The sequence below is a fragment of the Cynocephalus volans genome, chromosome X, assembly GCF_027409185.1.
Source record: "Cynocephalus volans isolate mCynVol1 chromosome X, mCynVol1.pri, whole genome shotgun sequence".
Classification (NCBI taxonomy): domain Eukaryota; kingdom Metazoa; phylum Chordata; class Mammalia; order Dermoptera; family Cynocephalidae; genus Cynocephalus; species Cynocephalus volans.
The window spans coordinates 16681703-16706575 of NC_084478.1; the positions used below are offsets into that span (position 1 = coordinate 16681703).

At 41.2% G+C, this 24873-nt stretch overlaps 1 protein-coding gene across 1 annotated transcript in view; it reads left to right on the forward strand.

Moving 5' to 3' along the window:
- FRMPD4 (FERM and PDZ domain containing 4) overlaps nucleotides 1-24873 on the forward strand; it is a 208147-nt gene that overhangs the window by 149342 nt on the left and 33932 nt on the right. The window contains exons 4-5 of the mRNA XM_063084063.1: nucleotides 12711-12756; nucleotides 22921-23025. Of these exons, the coding sequence (XP_062940133.1) occupies nucleotides 12711-12756; nucleotides 22921-23025 (151 nt within the window). The remainder of the gene's footprint in view (nucleotides 1-12710; nucleotides 12757-22920; nucleotides 23026-24873) is intronic.

A 24873-nucleotide genomic window follows, 5' to 3' on the forward strand; every position in this document is an offset into this window, starting at 1 on the left:
TATATATATAAATCTACTCATGTGTGTATACACACATACACACCATTTTGTGAATCAGAAGCTTAATGTAGTATATTAGAGAGTCATGAGATGAAAGTCAAAACTCTACCACTTTACAGTTGTGGGACTTTGGGCAAATTCCTCAGCATCTCTGAGTTCAGTGTCCTCTGGTTAAAATAAAGCTAAAAATAACTACAGGGATGTTGCAAGCATGAGTGTATATTAAAAACAGAAGCTCCTTTTAAGTATTAATAATGGTCATCACCTTGGGAGTGTTACCAGAGCTGCCAAAATGCCACCCAGGTCCTGTCTAAGTTCTGTGCTCCCAGATTTATTCTTGAATTCTACAGAACAACTTAATGATTAAGGACACAGGCTTTGGAGTCAGAAAAACACAGGTTCATGTGCTGGTTCTGCTATTTACTGAACTGTGAACTGAGACCATTGAATTAATGTCTGAACCTCAGTTTTCTCATCTCTAAATGAGGGTGATGGTACCTTCTTTACTGGGTTATCAGGAGGCTTGAATTAGGCAACATGGGTAACGTGTGTAGTCCAATGTAGCATTTGGTAAGATTCAGAACACATTAACTACTAGTCTTGTTCTTATTTTGTTTATGTTAAGGTTGTTTAACGTTTTCCTCAGTTTTGTATTGACTTAGGCACAGGGGAATATATTTGAGGAAACATTGAAACAGAAGTACTTGAAAAAATCATCCTATTACTTTAGAAAAATATAATATTTCTTAATTTTAGGAAGAAACTATTAAAATATTTTTTTCCCTAAGAGAATGGACCACTGTGAGGACTGTTCGGTGTAGTTCCTTGTCCCTGAACACCATTTCTATCCCTGTGTGCATTCTAACAATCTGACCCAGCTGGCAAACCTGCCCGCCTTTAGAATAAGGTAGAGATCATGCCAACATTTTGGAAAAGGATCATCTTGTTGTTTGTTGGGAAACTACATCTAGATGAGCTTCTACGGCAGCATTGTCCAACAGGTCATTCTGCAAAGATGGAATATGGTAGCCTCTAGCTACATGAGGCTATTGAGCACTTAAAATGTGGCTAGTGCAACTGAGGAACTGGACATAATTTTATTTAGTGAATCTAAATTTAAATAGCCACAGATCTAGAGACTTCTTGGGATGTTCTGAGCCAAGTAGAATGCTGTTTAAAATTTTGATATTTAACTCATCAAATAACACATCCTCGAAGGTATAGACAGGCAAAAAGATGATGGGAAGAAAGTATTTATACTGGAAGCATGTCAAAGCAGCCAGAGATGAAAGAAATGATGTGAATTTCCCCTCTCCTTTCCCAACTCTTCTGCCCACCAGGACCTTGGGGACCCCAGTAACTTTCATACAGTTTGTGCTACTTAGTTTGACTGAGTTGAATATGGAATGCTTATACCTTCTCAGCACCCCTCATGACAAGGCTTTAACTAGTTCTACATAACTTTAAGACATTCTTCTGCAACTCCTCCTTTGTGAAACATAAATTGATCCCTTATTCAACATGATGTCTGTTAGTCATCATAGCATTTATCTCCACATGCACTCAAGAATACATGTTTAGATGACAGCATGTATTTATGGACTATAACTCATTCCAGTAGTCATCAGAATTGAGAGAACCCATTCAGACATTGAGTAGTAAAACAGTAAGGTAAAAGAAGGCTATTGGAGTTTATAGAATTAGAGATATACATTTCACAGGATTGGGAAGAAATGATATAGCCAAATAAAACAGGGTCATGGGCTGAACACGTGCATACCCTATGACCTAGCTGTTCCACTCTGAGGTATATGTAGAAATGCATACAAAAGACATATATAAGACTATTAATAGCAGCACTATTACTTGACAACTTCAAATTGGAAACTACTCAAGTGCCCATCAGTGGTAGAATTGATAAATGAATTGTGGCACATTCATACAATGGCTACTACACCTCAATGAGAATAAATGACCTTCAACTGCACACAGCAATTCAGATGAATCTGAAAAACAATTCTGAGTGAAAGAAGAAAGAAAAAACAGTTCATACATTATTATTACATTTATATAATGTTCCAAATAAGGTCATGCTATTTTATGGTGTTAGAAATCAGGATAGTGGTGACCCTTGGGAGGTATATCTGGAAGGGAACATGGAGGATTCTGAGATACTGGTAATGTTCTGCTTCTTTATCTGGATCCTGCTTTAATTACCTATAGCCACATATCAAATAACCTCAAAACTGAGCAGCTTAAAACAACAAATATTTATCATCTCACATTTCCTGTGGATCAGGAAGCAGGGTGCAGTTTAATTGGGTGCCTCTAGCTCAAGATCTCTCACAAGGCTGCAATCAAGGTATTGCTTGGGGCTGTGGTTTCATATGAAGCTCAACTGGGGAAGAATCTGTTTCCAAGTTCATTCACTTATTTCTTGGCAGGATTCAGTTTATCACAAGCTGTTGGACCAAGGGCCTCATTTCCTTAATGACTATTGGCCAAGGTCTCACTTGGTTCCTTGCTATGTGGGCCTTTCCAAAGGGAAGTTCACAATATGATATCTGGCTTCCCTTGGAGCAAGTGAGCAAGAGTGGGAGAAAGAATGAATACACAATATAGAAGCCATAGTTTTTTTATAACCTAACCTTGGATGTGATATTCTATCACATGTGCTATATTCTCTTTGTTTAGAAATGAGTCATTAAGTCCAGCTCACACTCAAGGGGAGGAGATTATGCACAGTCTGAGCACCACAAGGTGGAGATCACTGGGAGCCATCTCAGTGGCTGCTTACCACATGTGCATTCAGTTTGTAAAATTTTATGTGCTATATACTTAAGATTTGTATGCTTTTCTGTATATACATTATACTTCAAAAGTGTGACTGACTGAATAATTAATTAACAGGACTTCTGTATCTCGCAAAAGAGATCTGCAGCCTTCAGATAGACTTTACCAATCTGGAGGTTCTCAAGCTGGGTAAACTGCAACTTTGCTAGGTCTTTGGCCCTCTGCCCTGTATATCCCCTATACCATACATAGATGTGGTCACCACTGCCTCTGAAATCCGTGACCTTGAAGGACTGAGGGATTCTTTCCAGGTAGACAAGCATGGGCCTGGTGTTCTTATGTTGTAGGAAGGAAAGTGGACCTGCCATGACAGAGTCAAGTCCTTGGCTGCTGCAACAAATCCCATGGTCAGATTCAGTCTGAGCAGGGAAGCCTCTGAGTTGGTGAAGAATGTAAATTGTGTTATTTAAAATCACCCTCTAGCAATGATGCACATGAAAAGAGAAGCAGAAAATGAAGATTCCTTGGGCAAACATCAGAATGATGGCCATCGGCCAAAATTCATAAATATGCTATACACTGTCCCCGATTTCAGGGTGGGCCCGTTTCTAGTCACTGCCTGTCTTTACTCTTAGGGACCCGTGCCCAGTGCTATGAACATGAATAGAGGCAGAAAGGGAGACAATAAACCAGGGAGGTCTTGACTTAGATGATGGAACTAAAATAGTAATCCTGTAAATGAGAAATGTCAGCAAAGGAGCTGCCAGTTAAAAAGTACTCTGTTTGTCATTATAAAAGAAGCCTCTTAGCTTCTTCTCCATAACCACCTGGTTTTTCTCCATCGTTCGTTCTAAGCCATGGCTGGATTGCCCATAGCATACAGTGCCCTGCTCTCTCTTGCTGTATGTACATCCCTCTCATCCACAACAGTACATTTTTTTTTATTTTGTCAATATACAATGCGGTTGATTATTGTGGCCCATTACCGAAACCTCCTTCCCTGCTCCCTCTCCCCCCTCCCTCCCAACAACCTCATATCTGTTCGCTTCCCGTATCAACTTCAAGGAATTGTAATTGTTCTGTCTTCTTCCCTCCCCCGCCCCCCCCCCAGTTTTTAGTGTATTTATTTATTTATTTTTAGCTCCAGCACACATTTAAGGAAAACATTTATCCTATTTTTTTAGTATTTTTTGTGCCTTGTATTTGCTATATCAGTTTCTTCCAACATTATTTATAAGAAGCACTGTACAGAACAGGGGTTCACTTGAAGGGCCTTCTAAAGAGTTTTCTACTTGCCAGTCTAACAATTATTGATGATGGTCCCCTCTTGCCTGCAGTACTATCTTAGCTCCCTCATGGGACCTTCCCCCTTGCTCTCCTACAGTCAGAGGAATCATTTAAAAATATGTATCAAGCTCCCAGGCAAAGCCAAACCCTCTCAATGTCCTATCAGGCCCCAGAGGATCTGGCCCCTGACCCTTTCTCGGACCTTTCTCCCTAGAATGCCCCCCTGCTCCACTACAAGCTCATTGGGCTCCTGGCTCTTCCCCAAACTTCCTTGGCAGGCTCCATGTTAGGGCCTTTGCCAAATGGAAAGGCAGCCCACACCCCCAGCACTCACAAATGCCCCCTTTTTCTCCACATCATCTTCAGCACTCTATATTATACATACAGTGTATTTGTTATGTATTTTTTATTGAACGTCTTTCCTCTCTAAAAGGTGAACTCTGCCACATTCATTAGATATTTTATTGTCTGTTTTATTCTATGATATAGCTCGGGGTTTCTCAGGCTTGGCACTATTCACAGTTTGTACTGCATAATCCTCTGTTGTGGGGACTGTCTTGTGCATTGCAAGATGTTTAGCAGCAGCCCTGGACTCTACCCACTAGCACCCCTCCTAGGCATGACAACCATAAATGTCTCCAGTCATTGCCAAATGCCCCCTGTGGGGTGAAATCACTTCCCATTGAGAATCACTAATGTATTCCAAATGCCTGACCCTAGGCGGATACTCAATAAATACTTATTGAAGGAATGAGTAAGGTGAGAGCTATTTAGTAGCGCACATGTGTATAACATAATTTAACTTTTACCTTGAGAGACCCTGCTGCCTTTTATAAATCTTAAATATAAGTACGACTTTCACCCATTAGTTAAATAAGCAGTTCAAAGGCCAAAGACAACACTCATTTAGCAAAAAATTAAGTGGACAGAAAAATTAGGTCAAACCAGAAACATATCTATCATATGCAAATAAAACTCTCTTAGCAGTTTCCAAATTCAGAGTGCCAAATCTGAAATTTTATTGCAAAAGTTTAAAAAATGCAATAAAATCAATGGTTCAAAATGATAAAATTTCACTAAAATGTCAATTTTGATAATTACTATATATTAATACCCTAATATTCTTCACAAAGAAAATCACAGCCTAAGCCTTAAATGCATTCAACAAAATGTGAATTAGACTTTGCAAAGAATTTGGCTTTCTCCATAGGTTTATATTCAAGTCATTGGTTGTATATAAGCTATTTAATTCTAAACCTAAAATTACAAAGTACATTATTAGTCCATTCTCTGCAAAATTCATATATATACCCCACAATGCAATACCAATTGTGCCCTCCAAATTATTCTAGGTGGTGAAGCATTTTTAGTCCAAGGTGCTGATTGAATCCTCTCCTCTCCCTTGAATTTATTAGTCCTTTTCCTCTCTCCCCAATCTCCAAAAGTCCTTAATTAATGTTACAATTGTGCTAGTCATAACTGTGTAACTCTCTGCACTAAGAGCATCTTTTTGCACACTTCAACATATGTTTGTGTAAGACAATTTTGTTTTGTTTTAGTGCAGGTCATAATTATGGTAGAATGGGGAACCATTAGCTTGGACATTTTCCCTTCCTTGGTAAGGGAGACATGTTCAATTTCAAAACCATTTGACTCCTTTGAATGCCTGTTTTTAAAAAACATTGTTTTCAAATTCTTTATGGAAGATGGTTTAGTTATCTATTGTTGCCTAACAAATGTAATGGCTTAATAAAATAATTTATTATCTCATGGTTCTGTGAGTTTACTGGGCTCATCCAGATGGTTCTCACTGGGGAGTCTTCTGTGGATGCAGTTAAATGGCAGCTGTGGCTAAGGCCATCTTAAAGCTTGATCGGGTTGGACATCCAAGATGGCTTCTTCACTCATAAGTTGTTGGCTGAACTTAGACAGCTGACATAGCTGGGGCTGGCCAGGCATCTCTCCCTCTCTTCACACTGCTTCTCCACATGGGTAGCTTTCTTATGACATGGTGGCCACAGAGTAGCTGGCCTTCTGACATGGTAGCTGGCTTCCCTCAAAGTGAACATTCCAAGATATTCATATGGACATTGTAAGGCTTCTAGGATTCTTCCGAAAGCTGAAAATTATGCAGTGTCACTTCTACAACATTCTATTTTTCACAAGTGGGTCACAGGACTAGTCCAGATTCGAGGAGAGGAGACTACACAAAGATGTGAATACTTGGAGGTGTGGTTAAATGAGGGCCATCTTTGGAACCTTTGTATCATAGAAAGGAGAAGATGAGCAATACAAACATCCAGGTTTTCAGAATCCTTTAACACACTGCTTAATAAGGATCTTTCCTTAAATTCTCTTCACTTTCCCTTTGGTCAGCAGCATAACCCTTCACTCAAGGGTGAAAATAGTAGTGGGAGAGACACCACAGAATTGGTAGAAGCCTCACCAATGCTACTGAACAAGTGGACTCTTTAACTCATCTCGTTTATGCCTCTGTTGCCCTGATGACTGTGGTGGCTTCATTATGCCCATTTTCTTCCACAGCATCCCTGGAACATAACTGAGAAATGACAAATAATCTCATTCCTCTTGTTTGTAGGTATCAGGGTAGCAGCAAGCTTCAGCAGCAATGGGCAGAGTGTAAATGCTTCACACAGTCCATGGCAGAGTACACTTAGCCATAATATGTTGACCTTTTCTGAATGCTTGGTCATTTGCCAGACATTCCCATTCTCTCCAGCTAATGGCTTCAGTACCTGTTAAGAACTGATTCAGTGGATAATTATAATCTCTATTTAGAGTGTTGCAAAGGTTAACTAGATGAAGCGTTAAACCCCCATTCCAAGTATAGTCCTGTGGTGACATTTCTGAAAATGGGAGACACTACTTCCTCCAGCTTTGCCAGCAACTGGCTAGACTGACACTGTCATGGCTGGTTATCAGATCAGAAAAATCTCAGGGTTCTTTTCACATCTCCAGGTTCTTCTAGAAAGGAAAAGTTGAAGGCAAGTAATTGGCTTCATTACAAAATACCCTAGGATTGAGGATGGCCTGCCTTCTGAGCAGAGTCATTGGAGAAATGCTGTTAATCGGTTGCCTCCATCAACAGTGACTGTCCAGCAACAGAGTTTAAGGGCTGAGATGCACTAACCTGCAGAAAAGAATACTTTTCTGATCTCTTTGAAGAATTCTGAAGTGCAAAAAGAAGAAAGAATTCTTATATTTGCATGTATTTACCTTAGAAGTGAGAATTCAAACACCTTTCACTATGCCTTACCACCTTTCCAAATAAAAATACTGCACATCGATCTTTTAAGTTATGTTAGAATGTCATTTCACAGTTTACAAAATCCTTTCATATATTGCCCTAAATTGCCTCTTTATTTGCCTTTTAAATGCCTAACCTTTCAGCCATCATGTACTGATTACTTTCTTCCACTATTGAAGTTTGAAATCATATAGTTAATTTGTTTAAACTTAGTTGTTTTAAAGCAAGACTCTTGAATTTAGACATAAAATATCCTTCTGTGAGAGAGAGAGAGAGACAACAATCACAATAATACATTGAACTTTCAGGAGAAAACAGATTTGTGGTTACTAGAGGTGGGAAAGGGGGAGCAGGATGGGGATAGCGACAAACTGGTCAATGGACACAAAACAGCTAATTAGGAAAAATAAGGTCTATTGATGTACAGTTGAGCTAGGCATCTATAATTAGCATTAATTCACTGCATGTTATCAAATGACTAGAAGAGAGGAGATTGAATGTCCTCAACACAAAGAAATGATTACGTTTTGTAATGATGAATGTGCTAATTATCCTGATTTGATCATCACACATTGTACACAGGTATTGATTTTCACCTCTGTACCCCACAAATATGTTTAATCAATTACATTTCAAAAAAATAAATAAATAAAATATTGACACTGCAATTTGAAATTACTCTTCAAAAGCAGAAAATTCATGTGGAATTTATTATGAAATAATACTTCTCTAAATGTGCTTCTAACTGGATTTTTAAAGGGCTCTAGCTGTTTTAGGCCTTCATTAAAAAAAGTTATCTGATTGCTTGAACGTGGTGGCCTCCATTCCTGATTCTAATATTTCTGTTCAGGCTATTTTTAAATGGCTTAGATCTTTATTTCTGTCCTCCTAGAATCTTATGGTTAGGAATTCTGAGGAATCCAAAACATTATGAAGTTAATGTTTCTTGTCTGGCAGGTTATAATTAAATAATCACAGATGAGGAAACATGTCCCCAGTCCTAATGATAAATAACATATTGGAATATTTTATTTCAATTCAGATAGCTTTATTCATTAAACTATAAAATTAAAGTCAATCTAGGTTATGTTTCAGGCAATTTACAGAGCATTACTATTAGACACAAAGTCTTTAAATATAGTTGACATATTTTGAAAAATGGTTCCCATTTCCAAATTAACAAGGTGTGCTTAGCAATGCATCTCCTTGAAATTCTTGACAGAAAAAAATTCTGTGCAAGGTGAAGTCATGGGTGGAAATTATTTATGAGATACTTATAGTCTCTCCTTTTTAGTATGGCAGACAGAATTATAAGATGGATTCCAATGATCCCTGCCTCTTTGTATTTATAGCTTTGTGTAGTCCCCTCTCTTTTACTATGGGCAGGCTGTGACTTGCTTCTAATTAATAGAATATGGCAAAGGTGATGGAATATCACTTCCATTATTATGTTACCTAAGATTATAACTTCCATCATGCCCCCAGACTCTCTCCCTTTCTGGCTTTGATGAAGCAAGTTGCCATGTTGGGAGACCCACATGGCAAGAAACTGAAGGTGGTCTCAGGTCAACTATCTATAAGGAGCCGAGGCCCTTGATCCAACAACCTAAAGAGGAATTTCATCCTGCCAAAAACCACTGAAGTGAGCTGGGAAGTAGATCCTTTCCAACTGAGCTCTCAGATGAGAACCCAGCCCTGACCAACACTTTGATTGCTGCCTCATGAGAGAACTTGAAGAAGATGACCAAGCTAAGCTATGCTCATATTTCTGACCCACATAAAGTGAGATAATAAATGGGTGTTGTTTTAAGCTGCTAAGTTTGTGGTAATTTGTTATGCAGCAATAGATAAATAATAAAACTAGCATCTGTGGTAGGTGGAATAATAACTGGCCTAAGATGTCCTCTTTTTAATCTCCAGAGTCTGTGACTCTGCAGATGTGAGTTAGTTAAGGATGGGTTGATTAGCCTGGATTATCCAGGTGGATCCAATGTAATCATAAGGCACCTTAGAAGTGATAGAAGAAGGCAAGAGAATCAGGGAGAGATTTGAAGATGCTATACTACTGGTTTTGAAGATGGAAGATGGGGCCACAAGCCAAGGAATACAGGCAGCCTTTAAATGTTCAAGAGGCTTCAGAATGAATATAGCCCTGCCAACACTTTGATTTTAGCCCAGCAAAACCTATTTCAGACTTCTGACCTCTAGAAATGTAAAATAGTAAATTTGCATTTTTAAGCCACTGTTTGTGGTAATTTGTTATAGTAGCAATAGGAAGCTAATACAGTGTATATGCTTATTAGTATCTAAGATGAATAGCAAGAGTCCTTCTCCAGGGACATGCCTGCTCCTAAGAGCTGCTGCACTGCAGCTGTGAATATCAGCTTCCCTTTCCAGAAGTGAACGGTTAAATATGGTGCCACTGAGCATTGCTCAACAGCCTTATGGGTCCATCCATTCTTTTGCCCACCCTACCACCTCCTGTTTTTGCTGCGACACTTATCCCTCATTCTTGTGTTTACCTTTTCATTGTTTCTTCTTAGGGTTGTAAACCTCACTGTCTTAGCCAAGAATTGCTTGGACTCAAAGAATATGATCTATCTAAGTCAACTTAATTAAGTAAGGAGAAGTCAGGAATAAATATAGCAAGCAGGTCTCAGAGGGTACAATCGGAAGCAACTGTGTTCTTTTCTCCCACTGCCCATTTCTAACATCTCCCCAGGGCCAGCTGTTCCCTACCGTTCAACAGAATCTCAGGCAGGTCCCATAAATGTACAGACAGGTTCAGAAAAATTCTTCAGCCACTTGTACACTTGTAATCACTACAGTTCGTAATCTGTAATTAAAACTTCAAATTGTCATGTAACAGTCAAAACTCCCAACACCACAAAACTGTACCCTTACCCCTATTTCAGGCCTGGGAAGCCTGCAGTGGGTTAAGAGGCATTGTCAATATTTTCTTTATTTTCCCAACATTCTTCTCTTGCTTTAGTTCTTCCAGATTGAAATGGAACCAGGGTAGTGAGGTACAAAGCAGCATAGTTCTCACTTGACTGATGCCAATGTAACCCAGCATTGGGTTTCTCTATCCATGGAAGATAATGAAAGTTGACTCTCTGTGTGTGCTTTTGTGGATTCCTGGGAGATTTCTCTGTTGGGTTGCACCAGTTGTAGCCCCCCTTGAGTCTGGCAGAACCCCAGGGCTGGTTATGCCCAATGTTCCTTGGCTTCTACATCTTTCCATATGGCCCTCTCACCCCTGGAAGAAACTCAGTTGATCAGGAGGCCTTCATGAAATGATCCCAGACTAACATTTCTACTGCATGTTTCACATCTCATCCCCAGGAATGGCGCACTTTGGGCCTGCCTCAGTGGGAGGGTAGTAACTTCACAAATGTAGCCTCTGCCATTGGGGTCTATGCTTCTACCACCCTCTTGCCTATTTTCAGTTTCTAATTAAGTCATGAGTCAGACCCCAAGGTGAGTAAGGGTTAATTAAGGATTCCCAACTATGATTTTCAATGCCTCCTTTGAAAGTCCTGTAGCATCCTTCTTTGGCATGTGGGGGTGATTGGCATCTACTGACATGGGGCCTCAACTGACACTGTCTGAATCCATTTTAGCATCCTGTAACATATGAACACATATGGCTTTGATCTCCTTTTCCTCCAAGGATTGAGTTAGAGATCCTAAGGGATCTGAAGCACTATGAAGTTCATTCTTCTTGACTAGCAGGTGATGGTTAAGTACTTAGAGATGAGAGAAAACAGAAGTAAAATCTCTTTCCCAGAATGACGATAGATATCATACTGAGATATTTTTTACATCAATTATTTTACTTCTAACAGAATGGTGAACAACCAGCCCTCAGGAATGGCGGGAACCAGGAGTGTTCAGGGGATGACTGGCATCTGTAACCTTGACTCTGGTATTCAGCCACGAATGTGACTTGGCTCCCAACTCTCTTAGCCTCTGTGTCTCTTAGTTCCGATTCTGGAGAGAGGAAATCAGATCGGTTTATTCCAACACTTGATCAGCTGGGCCCAGAGGATGAGTTCCCGGGGCCCATTGCTTGCTTTTGAGGGCTCTGGGAGGGGTCTCAGGAAGAACAGGACAGGCAGGGCAGACAAGTCCACTGACATGGCTGCCACACTCACAAATTCTTTGGTCCTGTGCTATCTTACATTTCTTAACTGTTGGATATTTCTTGTTTCCTGTGAATGAGGGACACTTGAGCAAAACCAGTGCTTTGCTTCTGTTTGTGTTGCTTTCTGCATATTTTGTCCTGTGTCTGCTTTCCTCCCCCACCCCGCTCCCTCCCTTCCCACCTGTGAGAAGCCAGTAGCACCTGGTCCAGGCCAGCCAGAGTGAGTGGGCCAAGCCACAAATCGGTTAGTGCTAGAAACGTGATTTGCAGTGGCTTCTTCAATGGAACAGCTTTGCGACAGATCCCCTTTACCTCACTTCTTGCAAAAGCAGGTAATTAATTACAACCTAACGTAGAAAAAATCAGCTCCTTCTCAACCAAATGACGACTGACCTTTCTCCTACTCATGATAAAAAAGGAACAAAGGAAGGAAGGAAGAAAAACGATTATAACCCATAATATGATTTTTCCTCAAAGATTTGAGTCATTTGAAAGGTTTGGGTTACTTGGAGGAAATTAAATAAACCATTATGTTACATTGTTCTGCTTTTAGCTGTGAAGTACTTCCCATTCTGAACAATATTTCCCAATTGGTTCCTGTCTGAAATATTTATCAGCCTGGGCATTGTTACCATAGATTTTACTAAGCCACACAGTATGGGATGTTTGCTGAGATGCCGTTTTTATATATGAAACCTACAATGACATTTTTCTTTCATGATGCCAACCCTGAGAAGATAATGATGTTCCATGAGCTGAGAGAATTTTTTTAAATGCCTTCCCTTTACATAAAAGAAAACTACAGAGAAATTTTTAAGCAGCAAATAAAAGTGGGCTAAAGGAAAATCAGAAAGGGAGAATCAACTTTGAGAGCAGTTAAAAGCGGAGAGACTGACTGAGTTGATGCTTCTAAAACCGTTCTTCCTCCACCAAGTTTTATTTTAGGGCTCTGCTATTTGGCAGCACAGAGAATATCACCCAATGTAAACCACCGAGGAAGCTTTTAATTGGGCAGTTTGTTATATGGGGAAACACTTGATTTGGGTCTTTTCCGTGGTCTGAAAGCCTACTTCTGAGCTGTTCGGTTTACTCTGCCCTGGGAGCCCAAGGAACATTCGCCGTGGCGTCCCACATTTTGTTTCAAAAGAAAACCGTCACTGGTTAGAGTCCGGGCTCCATGCATTATGTAAATATGTTTGTTTTTCTCTTTTACAGAAGCTGCAAAGAATCGATAGTGCTCACTGTCATTCAGCCTTACCCTGTAAGTATTCCGTGAGTAAAAGTGCCATCTCAGACTTCCAGCCTCCTCTGCCCACGCCAGTAAAACTATGACAATGAATAATAGCAGAGAAAGATATATGCCTGCATAATACAAGTTTTAAAAATCTTGATTATTAGTACTTTGTACTCCGTGTTAGTAAAACCATTTGTTGGAGAGAAAAGAAAGTACAGTAATGCACTTCCTAAATAAGGAAATCAGCTATTCAGTTCTTTGAGACTCTCACATCTGGAAATAACATAAAATTCAAGACTTTCTCGTAGTTTCCAGCTTAAAAATCACAAGTCTCATAGGAACATCTAATGGTAGGATGTTGAAGCACAATTGTTATTTATTTTTTTAATTTTTTAAATTTTTTGGTGGCTGACCAGTAAGGGGATCCATACCCTTGACCTTAGTGTTATTGGCATCACGCTCTACTGGCCAGCCCCCACAATTGTTACTTAATCCCACCCCTAAATAATTTGGTAGTGAACTGGATATTTTAGTAAAGCTTGCTTAAAAGGTAGATATTGGAGGAAATATGGCTGTCAGAATTTGATTTCAGCCACTTTGGTTAGAAGGGTGAAAAGTGATTAAATTGGTACTGCTTTAAGTCCACATGATTTTTTTTAAAACAACATTATCATAGTATAATTTTCATACCATAAAATGTATCCATTCTAAGTGTACAATTCAATGGGTCTTTATGAAATTTAGTGCAGTATGCAACCATCGGCACAATCCAGTTTGAGAACGTTTTCATCACTGCAATAAGATCCCTTGTTTCATTTACAGTTAATCCCCATTCCCACCCTCAGACCCAGGCAACCACTAATTTACTTTGAATTTCTATAGACTTGCCACTCCTTGTGAATTTCACACATTGTCAGTTGAGCTTAAAATGTACCAAGGCAAATTTCTTCAGATTTTTCCCCAAATGATTACTGTTAGTACTTTGTCTGGCCTTCATATGGAGCGGCAAAGATTCCAATCTGCTTAAGCTTCTATTTTCTTCCCTGTAGAGTTGGAGCATTCTTACATCAATTAAAAGGCTCTGGTATTTGCCAATCTCCGTCTTTTGACCAAATTCTTCATCTCCCTGTCCCAGAATTTTCCTCCTGAGTGCTGTGGGCTGGGCATCTTACTCAGGAAAAAAATGTGTGTTTAGGATTCCGATAAGACCACAAATTATGCCAGCCAGGACATAACCAGGTATATTAAAAGCTCAGTTTAATATTGACTGTTACTTTTAGTCCCATCTCTTTGACAGAACTTACACATACACAATTAAATTTGAAAACTAAGGAGGCCCCAGGATGTTAAGAGAACCAAGATTTGCGATCTAGTTTCCAGCAGTGTGATAGGTGATTCCCCCAGCTGCTCAGAACCCCAGTTTCCTCATCTATATAAGGAGAGGGTGAGATGGCATCACATTCGAGGGCCTTCCCGCTCTGCCATCTCATGACTCCTTGATTCCTTCCATGTGCTTCCATATAAAGTACAGCTGGGCTGTTTTTAGAATGCTTCAGTTAACCAAACTGTCATTCTCACTCCAAATCTATCCACACTTCTTAATTTGTTTGCAGTGGACAAATAAATTTTGGTATAGCCAATATAAATGTCTATGATAAGCAAGCAATTGAACAACTGTAAATTCCTGGGGAAACTTCAAGTTTACATTGCCTTTCCTGAGTTATCTCTCTCCACATTATAACCTATTAGAAGTGCAAAGTCAAGAGCTGGCTGGTTAGGGTTCGATCCCTGTACCAGCCACCAAAAATATATAAATAAAAGAATACTAAAGACAAAAATGCAAAATTGGAATCAGTTTACTCCAAACCAGGTTATGTTTGCAATCTATGGTACTGTTTTACCCCAGGCAGTAAACTTAGAGCAAATTTAAGGTCATGTCTTGTGGCTCGGCTTGCTCTTCTTGCCATTTGAGTCTGTGTGACTTGTTATTCATTCGAATACTCATTACTATCAATGAATCATGGAACTTCCTTTTAACAGATAATCTGGAACTTTCTAGGCATGCAGGTGGCTCTTGCTGTTGTGCTATATTGAAAGTCAACATTTAGCCACAACACTTAGGAACGAGTGCTACATGTTCCTAGGGCCAGCAGCTGCACCTGAGCTCCAGAGTCACTCTCCCCTGCCCGGTCATTGCTTCTCATCTTGGACTTGCCTTTGAGCAGCCCACCTTCCTGAAATGACCACCACATACTCCACCCTCACCAGCTCCTTGGCCTAGCCAAATCCTTCTCAGCTTTCAAGTCTCTGGCCAAATTCTAAATGCTACGTCAAGGTTTCTCAATCTTGGTACTGTTGACCTTGGGGCTGGAAAATCCTCTGTGGGGGCTGTCCTGTACACTGTAGGACATTGAGCAGCATCCCTGGCCTCTACCCACTACATGCCAGTAGCACCCTCTCCCCAAGTTGTTACAACCCGTAGTGTCTCCAAACATTGCCAAGTGTCCCCTGGGAACAAAAGCACCCCCAGCTGAGAACCACTGTCCCACACTTCCCTCACTGTTCTAGTCCAAAGTGGCTTTTCCCTCCTCTGAATTGTAGGAATTGAAATAAAGGAATTTAAACTCCAGAGTTACTTAAATAGATACATAAGGACATGGAGAGGAGAGCAGATGGGAGAAGAAGAGACTGTAATTTTTTACTTACACTCTTGTGTTTAGATTTTCCTACAAGCAGATTGCTTTTTCAAAAAAAATTATTGGGTTTCATTCATTTGTTAAACATCCTTTCGGCAACCAGTATTGACATAAAGAAGCAGATGACCCAGTAGACCAAAAGAAAGTCTATAAATTCTACTTTTATTACAGACAATAAAAATTAGCATTTAAATTTCTGTTGCAACTTACTTGCCAGCATTTTTGACATTGTATTTCTGCTGCCTAAGAAGGTCCAGTAAACACAGAGTGCCAGTGTTTACACCTTCCTGCCACACTCCACGTGCGCCCAGGGCACCCCAACATGACCCAGCCACAGAAATTAATCCTCAATGAGGCTTGGGTCAAGGGGGTCTGGAATGAGAGTCTTAGGATTCCTGAAATTCTTTGATAAGAAGTCATTCTTAGCAGGTTACTTCCTCATTTTTTAAGTATTATGGACCCCCACCAATTTTACTTCTTTTCTTAATCAGAGATGACCAGTGTAAACATTTTGACCTATTTCCTTCCAGTCTTTTTTCTATGGCTTAGTCAAGATCATATTGTACATGGAATTTAATTCTGCTGCTTTCACTAAATATATCATAAGCACTTTGCCGTGTTGTTAAAAATCCTTTATAAGCATCATTGAAATGGTTGCAAAACATTACACTGAACCAAGATTGACTTAACCAGCCCCTGTCATTGGGCCCTTTACTGTCTTTAATGTGTTGCTATTATAAATAATTCTGTGTAGAATATTTTTGTGTATAAATCCTTATCTGTATTTAGTAATATTTTCCCAGGATGGAATTTTAGAAGGAGAATTTCAGGTTACTCGTGGATTGTATTTGTTTTGCTCTGATATACCATATTCTTTTGTTGTACTGTTACCTTTTTTAATTATGGATGTTTCATTAGCCAGCACCTATTTTTTTTTTTTTTTTTTTTTTACTTTGCCTTCCACAGTTTCCAAGTCTAGAACTTCCAGAACTTCCCAGCCAATCATACCTGAGACAGAGAGTATTTAAAGAGTCTCTGCAACGTCTCCTCACACAACCCCAACTCAGTGGGGCTTGGGCTAAGTCACTCTCTCGGTTCTGGTGTCCCTGAGCTACTGTGATTCACATTCTTCTAGGCCAAAATTGCTGAGGCACCTGCTTGCCTGCCTGCCACTTCCCACCTCCCTTCCAGTGTGCTCCTGCAGCAGCCACTAGCAGGTCTCACATCATATCCCCTGGGCATGTGTCATGCTGAGCACGTCAGCCCCATATCCCATGGAGAGCACCTGTGGGTCTTTGCCTGCAAGCTCCTTTTGGCCACACGAGCATGCTCATGGAGCAGGCCAGAAGTGCTAAGGAATTATCCCAGGAGGGCAGTGATCTGTGTTTTTTTCAGGTGGTGGTCAGTCGGTGTGGACACAAGAGGGGAAACAGGAGAGGCACAGGAAAAAGTCATTTATTCTACTCACAGTTCCTAAAGAGACTGAGTCACTGCATGACAGGAGGGGGTCATGTGGGAGGGAGCACCAAGGGTGTAAGCTCCACCAAACAGGTGGTGAGCGGAGAGGGAGGGAAGGCCCGTGGGCAATGTCTGTATCAGGGACCAGGGTAGAGAACACAAGGAAAAGTGCGATTTCATTAGTGCACTTAACGTTACTAGGTCACAGTCAGGGCAGGCGCGGAAGGGGAACCTGTGGCAGGGCCCAACCTTATCACACTGGTGCACCTGGTTGCCTGGGCAGGTGTCACAGCCTGTTCGTGGGGATGTTGAGGCAGCAGGAAAATATGAAGTTTCAAAATTCATAATACAGGCAACCACTCCATCGATGATTGACAGGAGCTGGTGGATAAATACCTCAGCTTCCTCTCTCCTCGGACAGTATAACTCTGAGGCATGTGGTCTGCTTTATTTCCCAGAGGTTCCCAGTAGGAGTCAGCTCCAGTTGCCTGCAGTGGGGCCTTGCTTAACAAGGAATGCATTACTGGCTCACTCTCTCTCCTGCCTCCCTTCTCCCACTCACCTACCGTGTTTCCTGGGAGCACCTCCCAAAGCGGCTGTCTCTTTGTGAACCCTTGTCTTAGGGTCTGCTTGGTGGGGACTCTAAGTCACCCAGTGATAACCGTAGGCTTTTCCTCACCAAATATTTACTCAACGCCTACCACATAAGTAGTACCGTAGAGCTGCAGGGATTGCAAGTTCAAGACCTTATACTTCAGTTTCAGAAACTAATCTTGTTTACATAATTTTTTCCAACTCTGCTCTAATGACTTCTAAGAGCATTTAAAAGCATCAGGAGCAGGCCACACTCTATTGTGGCCACTTAGTAACAGCAAATTGTGAAAGAGGTACAGGGGTTGATTAGGGGCCTGCTAATGTTAAAATTAATTAACAGCAGGAGAATCTGATTGTTCTCAGTGGTAATTACTTATTTTCACCACAGGATATGAAGTGCTTGTGATCAGTACCTACAGGTCGCTAAGAATTAATTCACCAGGTTTTCGAGTGGTGTACGTTGTGTATTTTTTGAGTACCAATGAGAAATCCGAATCAAAACTGCTGTCATGGCTGGTTTACATTATTCCATGTCCCATGTAACTCCGGCTGGTGGAATAAGCCATTACTTTCCTGAGTCTCATCAAGTAGCTTTCAGATTTGGAGAGTTTATGTTTTTATTATCAGAAAGTAATTTTTAAAATGTATGTCGATTATATGAAACAGTCACGAATCCAGAACAAGAAAAATGTATTTGCTGTGGATTCTTAGTTAGACTTTTATCCCAAGTCTGTTAACTTCAAATTACAGAAGATATTTACTTAACAACCTTGGCTATCCAGTTTTCTCTCTGGTCTTGCCAGATTACCAGGTTTGTCATTAGGGCATGGTAAATAAATATGGGAATGAAGCTATGCAAGCTAAGTATGCTGTAGCTACAGAGAGAAGACAAACATCCCAGTTTGGCAAGTTCTGCTATATGAGGCCATCTACTTTAGGGGCAAATAATGCTATGTGCTTCCATGACCCCTGGGAATATCACTGCATTCTAAAATTATATCAAATTCTATGCATCAAAGACGAAGGTCTGTTAAATATACTTTTTTATTGAGGCAAGGAATTATGCAGAAAATATTTTAGAAAAATATGGTAAAATGTGAATTTTAAAAATCAGTATACATAGAACGAAAAACCTCAGTATCTGACACATTGAACACATATGAAATATTTCATTCCTAAACAATGCTGGGGAAGTGGGGTGTTACTGCATTGAAATATCTCATCTAATTAGTAGTGTCTGTTCTGGGTAGCTTTATTACAGCCACTTCACATGTGCTAAACTCATTCTGCCAATGTAAATACCGCCTGCTTAAAATCATTAAGGGAGAATGTTTTCCCTTCAGCTAAAAAATGGCATATCAAAAGCAAACCAGTTCACCACTGTATGATTTGCTTGTTAATCATTACTAAACTCGGCCTGTGACTACAAAGATACTGACGAGAACACCACTGTCACATCACTCAGCCCTGCGCTGGGACATTGAAAGCTCATGTGGAGCATGTTTAAAGATGTTCTTTTTTGAGGAGCAGCCGTTCACAGTTCTTGTGGTTTTTTGGTGTTGTTTTTTAAGAGGCCAGCCATTCTCTTAAAACATCTCATATAAATGGATGCACTGAAACTCTGGAGGACGAATTATCTGTCCATCCAGTACTAAAAGAAACTGCTCATAGCAAAGGATGGGATGGGTGTGGCCAAGAAATTTAGAAATAACAGGATTCTCCCAATATTAAGGAAAAAATCCATACGGGAATACACACACACACACGTTTTATCATATTTTTTTCAACAGTGATTTTTTTTTATTATAACAAAATACACATAACTTAAAATTTACCATTTTAGCCATTTTAAGGTGTACAATTCAGTGGCGTTAAGTACATTGGCAATGTTGTGCAACCATTGTCACTTTCTAGTTCCAGAACGTTTTTCCCCCCGAAAGGAAACCCCACACTCATTAAGCAGTCACCCTCTCTTCTCCCATTCTTCCCTCCCCCAGCCCCTGACAACTACTAATCTACTTCCTGTCTTTATGGATTTGCCTATTCTGGACATTTTCTATAAATGGAATCATACAATATGTGGCCTTTTGCATCTGGCTTCTTTCACTCAGCACAATGTTTTCGAGGTTCATCCATGTTGCAGCATGTATCAGCACTTCATTCCTTTTCATGGTTGAATGATATTCCATTGTATGTATATGCATTTTATTCATCATGTTATTTTTCAGTGTAATTGATCTCAAGTCTACTTGCATTTGACAAGGATGGGAATCCGTTTTGTTTTGTTTCATTTTACTTGAAATCCAAAGTATGGATCATTCTAAATGGCTTTTGTGCCTTGAGATTAATATAATACACAGAAGGTTAAGCCTCTGTGTTGATTATAGAGGCAATTATCAGAATTCTTTACACAACAACCTCAATGTCTTCAGACTATATAGCATATGAAACATTAGTTTGAACCATGGGCAATTCCCAATATTTGACCATGTTTGTCTGTAAAATAGCAGTTGTATGAGTCAAACTAAATATTTACCTTTATATTAGGTTTAATAGAGAATTCAGTTCTTTTTTAAAATAAACAAATGATGCCTGTGACAGTGGACACCTATGAGATGTGAGTTCCCTCCCCCTTAGGCTTCATTAAAATGATGCAACAAGGACGATTCCCAGATGAAGTGACTTTACCACGATCATGCAGCAAGGGGTCCTCTGCATCACCCTTCTAAGCAGGTTCTCCCACTTCTTTTCCAATTTCTGAGGGAGAACTGTATCAATCAGCCCCTTTCCAATAAAAAGGAAAGGATCATGATGAACAAGGAAGCTATAAGATTAGCCAGCATATGAAGTCAACTTTTAATTGTAAATCAAGGTGTCCTCTCTACCCTGCCCAGTAAGACCACAGGATCACAGGTGACCAACAAGAGGCTGAAACTCAGGTTGCAGATACATAAAACAGGAGTGCTTAAGAGAGTACGTGTGCACGTATGTATGTGTGTATGTTGTGTATTTGCCGCTCACGTGCTCATAAACCCTTAATGTGAATAACAATTGGATTATCAATCATTTTAGAACTATCCGTGGCTCTTCTCCACCTCATTAAAATAGATAATTAATGATCAATTCATCATAAACCCAACATTACATTTGACTACCCCCTCACCTTCCACATTGTGTTTGAAGCTCTGTATTAAAAGCAAGGTTTGTGTACTTTCATAGCCATCATTTTAAAATATCCCTGGAAATGTGCCCGGTAAGAACATAGTAATATGTTTGTAGTTCTGGTCTGGTAACTAAATCAAACTTATTAGTTTTTTATTATTATTATTTTAATTTATTTATTGGATCAAAATTGATTATACATATTTTGGGGGTTCAACATTGAGATATGTTGATCAAATCAATATTACTAGCATATATTTTCTTACAAATCATAATTATTCTTTATGCCCCTTGTCCAATCTCTCCCCATCCCCCTCTCCCTCCCCTCTCCCACCACTGATAACCCTACATTTCTTCTCTCCCTCTGAAAGAGTAATGGTTACTCTGTTGATTTGTTGCCTAGATGATCTGTCCAATGCTGAGAGGTGTGTTCAGGTCCCCCAATATTATCATAGAGCAGATGCTTCTTCTGTCACTCTGGAATGGGCTTTGTGGAGAGACACATCCTCTTCTTTTCTTTATCTCTGCTGGTGACTCTCCTTGTGTGAATGCACTCCAGTGGTTGGTGAACCACCTGCATGGTGGCTGTGATGTCTAGTGACTTTTGTGGCAGCCATGGTTATTGTGGTGGCTGCAGTGGGCCACCCACATGGAGGTGATGTTTTTGGCATGCTCCTTGGTGCTGGCAGTGTGCCTGGTTGTGGGGTGTGCCTGGTCCCCAGATCCATGCCTCAGGTCCCCAGGCAGGCCCTGAGGTGCTGGTGTGGTATGCCTGGTTGTGGCAGGGTTTCAGTCCCTTTCTCCATGCTTCTGTTCCTTGGGTGGGCCCTAAGGCACTAGCACAGTGTGCCTGGTTGTGGGAGGGGGTCCAGTCCCCTTCTCCATGCCTTGGGTCCCCAGGTAGGCCCTGAGCTGCTGGCATGGTGTGCCTGGTTGTGGCAGGGGGTCTGGTCCCCTTCTCCATGCCCCGGATCCCCGGGCAGGCCCTGAGGTGCTGGCATCATGTGCCTGGTTGTGAGAGGGGGGGTCTGGTCCCTTTCTCCATGCCTCAGGTCCCCGGGTGGGTCCTGAGGCTCTGGCATGTTGTGCCTGGTTGTGGGAGGGGGATCCAGTCCCCTTCTCCATGCCTCAGGTCTGTGGGCAGGCCCTGAGGCACTTGTGCAATGTGCCTGGTTGTGGGAGTGGGGTCTGGTCCTCGGCTCCAAGCCTCCAGTTCCCAGGCTGACCTCAAGGCCCTGGTGATGTGTCTGGGCCAGAACTAATTTTTTTGTCCTTTGCTTACTTCTGAAACAGGGGAACTTCCTGTGGGAACCAGTACTTGAGCTGTGTGGTTGAGCTAAATTGCTACTTTGCTGCTGTTTCCCTAGGGAAGGCTTTTTGTGCAGCGCAGGGTAAAATGGTTGACCTTATCCGTACTTCCGGCTCTCCAGAGACCCGGTGGATCTGGGTTGTGTAGAAATTCTGATCTGGGCCTGAGTTTTTTCAACAAACTGCACCCCATGCAATTCTGCATTCCTGACCAGTGTCCTCTGAGTGGTCCTGCGCTGATTGAGGGGGGGCGGGTCAGCTGTCCTTGCTGTGTCCCAGTGTTCTCCTGGTGGGCTCCAAACACTTCGCATGGGAAGGGACCTTCGCTGGTCCCTTGCAATGACTCACTGGCCTCTGAATGGCTCCCTTTATACAGCTGTTCTGGCTCCTTGCTCCTGTGTGGGTCCATGGGAACCCTATTAGTGGTCTTGCTGTCCCGGGGGGCTGCCAAGGCCCTCTTCTCCCCTGCTGCCTCCAAGCAACTCCATCCTTAGGGCACGGCTGCAGCTTCTGCCAGCTCCTGCTCCATGCACTTATCAGCTCTAGCCTTAAAGCAGCCACGGCCTGAAATGCTCAGAGCAGTTTTTTCTTTCTCTCATCATGGTTTCTCCTGCCTTCATGAACTCCGTAGGTCTCCCTTCCTCTTCCCCTGAGCTCCAGAGGCCCCAGCTTGGCTGATGTTAAATTTTTATAGTCATAAATTGGTTGATTTGTGGGAGAGAGTGATGCTGGGAACCATCACCTATTCCACCATCTTGACCAGAACTCTCTTCAAACTTATTAGTTTATAGGTATGACAGGATTTTGATTGCAACCATAATTTGTATTTTGACCTTGAATGGGGCATCACCAAACATTTTACTTTTTAAGCAAAATTGTTGCATATACCTGAAAGGATGAAAATGTAAAACAACTGTTAAAAGGTTTGCATTATGTTACCAATAATCAGATCAAATATTTTCTTGTCTTCTAGTCTCCCAAATCAGCATTTATTAGTGCTGCAAAAAAGGCAAGATTAAAGTCCAATCCAGTCAAAGTGCGCTTCTCTGAGGAGGTCATCATCAATGGCCAAGTGTCGGTGAGTTTATAGTCACATGTGTGGTGGCTTGGAGAGAGACATTGAGGCAGGGGCTTGGTGCTCAAGCCAAGCCAGTGGTCCCAGATCAAATGATCAACCTGGAATTCATTGTTGGTTTTCACAGGGGTGTCAAATCTCAGGATGGTTAAAGGCTTGAGAGATCTTCAGGTTGTGCCTGAATCTTGTCTACCATAGCCCAAATATATGGTAGTCCAGTATTACTTGGAACACTTCCAGTGTTAGAGACCTCAGCACTTAGCAAAGGAGATCATTTGATTTGGGATCACTGACATCGCCTCATTCATACTGAGTAAAATATGCCTCTTTGAACTCCCACCTATGTATTCCCGTTCTGCCAACTAAGTATTCTTCCATATGACAACCCTTTATATATTCTGAGAAAAGTACTGTGTTTCCCTGTGTATTAGTCCATTTCTGTTGCTTATAACAGAAATACCTGAAACTGGGTAATTTATAAAGAAACAATATTTATTAATTACAGTTTTGGAGGGTGGGAAGTCCAAAGTCCAGAGAACACATCTTGGTGAGAGCCTTGTTGGTGGGTAGTGACTCTTCACAGCAAAGTAGGGTGTCACATGGTGGATGGCAGAAGCAGAGCGAGCTCCTCAGGTGCTCTCCTTTTAAAGCTCTCAGAACCACGCCCATGACCACCATTAAACCATCAATTTATTAATCCATTCACTAGGCATGGTCCTCACAATCTAATCACCTCTTCAAGGCCCCACCTTTCAATTACCACAATAGGATTTCCCATCCTCTTAACACTGTCACAGGGAGGACGAAGCCTCAGTGAGTTTGGCGGGGGGAGGGTATCCAATCCACAGCACTCTGAGTTTTTCGTTATCCAAAAAAAAAAAGTCTAATCTTTCAACTAATCAAAATGGCAAAGAAGTTAAAATGATAGAAAGGTTTTGTATATGCAACCAGAACTGAAGAAATACTGCCCAGATCTCCTTACATAGGTCTTAATGGAAACATGATTGCTCAGGTATTTAATCGATCTTCAAAATGAATAATGTAAACATCGACGAGAGGTTTTATTTTCAACTTTTTTTTTTTTGCAAATATAATGTAATGTTTTGCTTTTAGATTTTAGAAAGCCGTCATCCAGGGCACTGATATTTTTTGGATCTTTATAACGCCAGATTTTGTTATTGAGGTTTATTTTTGCTGTTGGGGTTGTTTAAATAAATTTACAAGGATGAAATCTGTGCCTGCCCCACTTGGAGTTCAGGGAGTTAGCGGCCAATCTGTCGAACTATTGTGATGCTGCTGGGAAAGGGCCTGAGGCTGCCACTGTTTCTATTGCCCTGTGAGCGTGGTCTGTTCTGCTCGCCCCAGTGCATCCCCGTCACTCTGGATGCGGGCTTACCGTACATTATTGATTCACAACAAGCCTGTCTCAGCTGAAGGGTAGAAGGTTCCAGGCACAGAGGAATCATGGAAGGTCATCTAAAACTTACCTTTTCTGCCCAGATATTCCAAGCATGAGATTTATACATCTTTAGAGAGAAGATGATTCTAGAAGCTGCTGTGGCAGTGTAAATTAGTGCCTGGATACAGCAGGGCTCATGCAAGGCAGCTGGTGTGTGAGGACATCTCTGAGGGCCGTCGCCTCCTGCAGCCTGCGCTGCCTCGCCACCAGCCTGTGGAGGGCAGGGACGTTCCGTCACATGTCGGCTCCTCAGCCTTTGTGGCCATCTTCATTTCCAGCCTGCCCTTGCTCTTCTGAGCCATGGTGCCATTTCTTCCGGAATTGGATCCAAACTTATTCAGCGCACTGGGGAGCAGCCACAGGAGGTGGGAAGTCCACAAGAGTAGAAGGGG